Source organism: Mytilus californianus, unplaced genomic scaffold (assembly GCF_021869535.1).
Source record: "Mytilus californianus isolate M0D057914Y unplaced genomic scaffold, xbMytCali1.0.p SCAF_11, whole genome shotgun sequence".
In the NCBI taxonomy this organism is placed as follows: Eukaryota; Metazoa; Mollusca; class Bivalvia; order Mytilida; family Mytilidae; genus Mytilus; species Mytilus californianus.
Genome location: NW_026262593.1, coordinates 28,231,210 through 28,235,380, shown reverse-complemented (window position 1 = coordinate 28,235,380; position 4,171 = coordinate 28,231,210). Strand labels below are relative to the sequence as shown.

General features: G+C 35.8%; 1 protein-coding gene across 1 annotated transcript; it reads right to left on the bottom strand.

Moving 5' to 3' along the window:
* Positions 1-359: 359 nt before the first annotated feature.
* LOC127719840 (uncharacterized) lies at positions 360-3,419 on the bottom strand. The gene is made up of 2 exons (XM_052226144.1): positions 3,305-3,419; positions 360-2,482 (listed from the first exon to the last, which is right to left on the bottom strand). Exon 2 carries the CDS (start codon positions 2,471-2,473, stop codon positions 422-424), a length of 2,052 nt encoding a protein of 683 aa, XP_052082104.1. The 5' UTR covers positions 2,474-2,482; positions 3,305-3,419; the 3' UTR covers positions 360-421.
* Positions 3,420-4,171: the final 752 nt, after the last annotated feature.

Here is a 4,171-nt window from a genome sequence, read left to right as displayed (position 1 = left end):
CTTTAAATGACTCTATAGGCAACGGAATGTGAAATGTTTTTCTTTAAATAATATATAAAACACAACATCCCCTATACATTTTACTGATTTCTTTGGTTTATTTTCTGTCGAATGATGTACAGAACATGGATTTTTATTGTGTAGGAAAAGAGCTTGAATTGAAATAAACCGCTATCTATCGCATTTTTTTTTCAAAGAGACACAAATATCGTGCGCAACTTGAAAAGTGTTGTTCTAATATTAATATGAGTATCATAGACTGACTATATATATTGAGTCGATCACACAATTTTTGTTGAAAAATAGTATTAGTGCCAAATGTTCAATTCATTTCTAGCAGCATTCTATAGATAACACTCTTTTGATTGAGTTAATAATTGGTTTAATTAATATAAAATTGGCATTAACATTATAGACTGACCTATTCAAGCCTGAATAGTTCAGCAGTGTGGCCATCCCAACATTTATCCTGGCCATCGCATTTATGAATAGTGTACTTGTGTGTATGTTGGTCATAAGATACTTCAATTTTATGGTCATGTGAGTTATCGGTTGTTGTCACAACTGTGATTTTATGACCTTTACCTAGATCGAGCATGTCCTCGTTGGGAATAAACATTTCGTGAAAGTGATGGCCTGGTGGATCTTGGTTAGTAACGGATGTACGGAAATGTGCATCTGCTTTAGCATTACCGCCTCCAGACAGTGAACTTGGTCTCTCCTGAAGATAAGCTCCCATTGTTTCCAAGTGGTTCAATACATCTTTGACTGCTTCTACCTCTTTTCCAATCTGATTTCCTTCGCTTGTTATTGGCATGATTGGGTATCTCATTCTAATTTTTCCAACGCCTGGGATGTCAGGTAATGTAATACGAACTCCTGCTGATAAGACCCTTTTAACGTTGCCATGTCTGTCAAGTACACCAACTCCTCCTCTTGAAGTATCTGCTGCGTCTTTGTCGACAGTTGTTTGTTTTGTATGGTAAAACTCGACCGGAGTTCTGTAGTACTTGTCGTGACATGTACCATTGTATGCTTTGTCGTGCGTAAAAGCTCCATTTCTTCCACCTTTAGTTACTATATATTTTTTTCTATGATCGGAAATGTACTCTAAATTGTAAGGATTCCAAGACATCAAAGGGTTCAAGTATATGATTTCCAGTGGAATGGCGTATGAATATCTTACTCCTTCTTCTTTACAGAAAGGTTTGTGGGTGTGTTCATCTCTACCACACCATTTAATTTTCATCTCGGCTACCTTTGGATTCGATGTCTGAGCAACAAAGAGATTCCTGTCTGAATATCCTCTGTGGGCATTGAATGTCCCCATGGCTCCTTTCCTTTCGTGTCTAAAGTACCTGTGATAATATCCGGTATTCAGTTCAGTTGCATTTCGTATTCTTGGGTCTAAAATTCTCATTCCGAATGTTGTATCATGTAATTTTGCCGGATAATTGTCTTTCCCTGGAATTTCTGACATGACCGAGTCAAGAACACTGTTGACTGCAGTTCGTCTATCTGGAAATGAACCATATCCATCTTGCCAATGATATTTGTTCCTGTTTCCATTGAAATCTGGTGCCAAAACAAATCTTGCTGCTCTCGAATGGGAATATCTTGTCATATTCCATCTGTGTCCAATTCTAGCCGCCATATCGTCAACAGGCTTCAAAGCAGATAATGGCAAATCTTTTTTCAATGGATGACAAGCTATTCTGTAATTCCATTGTGCATACTCGGGTGTTCCATTTACCATGTTCATAATAGTGGTTGGCAAGTATGAAAAGTTTTCCAAGTAGTGTTTTCCACCAGTATACGATGTGAACCTAATCTTTTCTTGTAGGTCGAACCAGCTTGCTGCATCAATATGATGACGATCGCTTTCAAATGGTTCATTCAGTGTTTTTGTATTTACGGTCCATGTTCCTTCCAAATAACATAATACAGGTTTGAAATATGGACGATAGTCTCTGAAGTGAAAGTTTTGGAAAGAGAATGCTCTAAAATAGTTGTGCATTTCTCTAATTTGTTCCTGCAATGTAGGCTTATGAAGTACTGACGGCGGAACCGCTGGGAAAGGAACATTTTCTTGTAAATGGAAGTCCTTTTTTGTTCTATGCGGCATACTTAGTTTATAGTCATTGTGTCGTGTTCTAAATTCTATACCATTAAGGGAGGCAGTGAATTCCCCCATACCAACAGTTCTGTCATAGTTGGAGTGTTCATGGATAGAACAAACTGAATTGAATGTATGGGTGGGATCGAAGTACGATTTTGTACCGTCAGCTGTATTTCGGATCTGTTTGATACCAGAGTCATAGTCGGATCGTGCCCGTTCTCCCATTGCCAGTTCAGTCAACATTAGTTGTCTAGCCAAATCTTCAAATTTTCTTTCTATGAGTTTAATCCTGTTTTCATCTATTGCCGCCAAGGTGGCAGAGACAACCAAAGTGAATACCAATAGGTACTTCATTTTTGATACCTGAAATTTAGATAAAACATTTCATTCTATACAACGGCATATTAGTGCTAGCTTACAAATTTAAATATCATATATATAATTATACCATTACGCAGAATTTCAATAAGGCGAGGCACTGTTCGATAACAACAACACCTCTAATAGTAATAATAAATCTTTAAACAAAATGAATAGATTTATATGTTAGACATATAAGTTTACATACAAATCAATTTTGGTTTAATAAAGAATGTCATTCATATAATATGTTGTTTCAATTACTACTAAAATCTATAAAAAAAAATATAGTTTTGAGCTATCTTTAGATTTTCATAATTTGGACATGTGTTCAGATTTTTACAATCATATAAAGAAGAGATACAATTGAACTTAGTATATATTCTAACATGTTTTGATAATAATGTGAAACAAATCCTGTATATATGTTACAACCCTAGATAAAGCCGACGAGGGAAGAAATTACTCAACTAATAAAAGCTATATTTTATAGTCTATTTGGTGGTGTGGTCTAGGTGGTAGACACAGTGCAAGTGATGTTGCCACGATGTCACAGAAGCAAGTCTTCGAATCCCGCTGATGAAGAACAAACATTTGCTAACGCAAGTTTGCAGATCTAAAATTGTTTGGCTAAATACGTCATATCTCGTCAGGTTTATAGAGTGAGTACCGTTTATGATTTTGATTTCTTAAACCCCTAAAAATTCAACTGTTTTGAACTATCTAGTCCATCAGTTATAACATTTATATTGTTTTGAAATTTTTGTTTTACTCGTTTGGGGGCATGCTATATCCCCCTACAAATAATCAGAATTCAAAACTTACCAGGGATCGCTGATCGCTTGTCGGTGTCGGCCTACTTCGAATGTCTACCGAAGAAATGCTTGTTGTGGTCTGAGGAGCAATTTCATTTATACAGACATATTTCTTGCACCTGTCGCCGTCAGATATGCTACATGAAGATAGAAAGTTAAACTTAAATGATAAATTTAAGATTCAGCTGTACAGATGGATCAAATTGTGGTCAGTTTTTATCATAATTTTGTACCAAACTGACCAATTGATAAATATTTAACGTATGTCCTTATTTTTGAACAAGCACTAAGACTTAGTGCGTCATAAAAGTACTTTGCTACTGAGCTTACTAGTACATCAACTCCTTATTGTGTACTCATAGACAGGAATGACAGAGAAAAAACGGAGAGATGTGGACCTTAATGAGACAAAAAACAGAAAAGATATTAAGAGAACCTAGCATCAATTGTTAGTTACTTTTCCTCATCTCTGATTTAAGTCTCCCACAATTTGTAAATATAGATAACACAGAATATGCTGAAGACGGTTGTTCGATTATGAATAAAAAGAGGTGTGAGTATACATCAACGATACAACATTTACGTGTTCTTTGGAGGGAAACTATTAATTGTAGCTTTTTAACAAATGGTACTAAAAAAGCTAGCTGTGAAAAAAGAACAAGACTTATAGTATTTCACACCAGTAAGAACAAATTCATACTATTTGTGATTACAGACGACCGCAAAGAGTTAATATGTCGTCTGTGTTTTTCATTTTAAGGTACAAACCCCCACGGGGTCCTCTGCCATGCATTGGCTAATAAGTATGGGGCACCTGGTTTTGTGTAAGATCGATTGATTTTTATTCGCTTAACGTCCATTGGGAAATGAATCTTCA

Coding starts and splice junctions, on each gene's coding strand:
- LOC127719840 (XM_052226144.1), bottom strand. CDS start 2,473: ATGAAGTACCTATTGGTATTCACTTTGGTTGTCTCTGCCACCTTGGCG.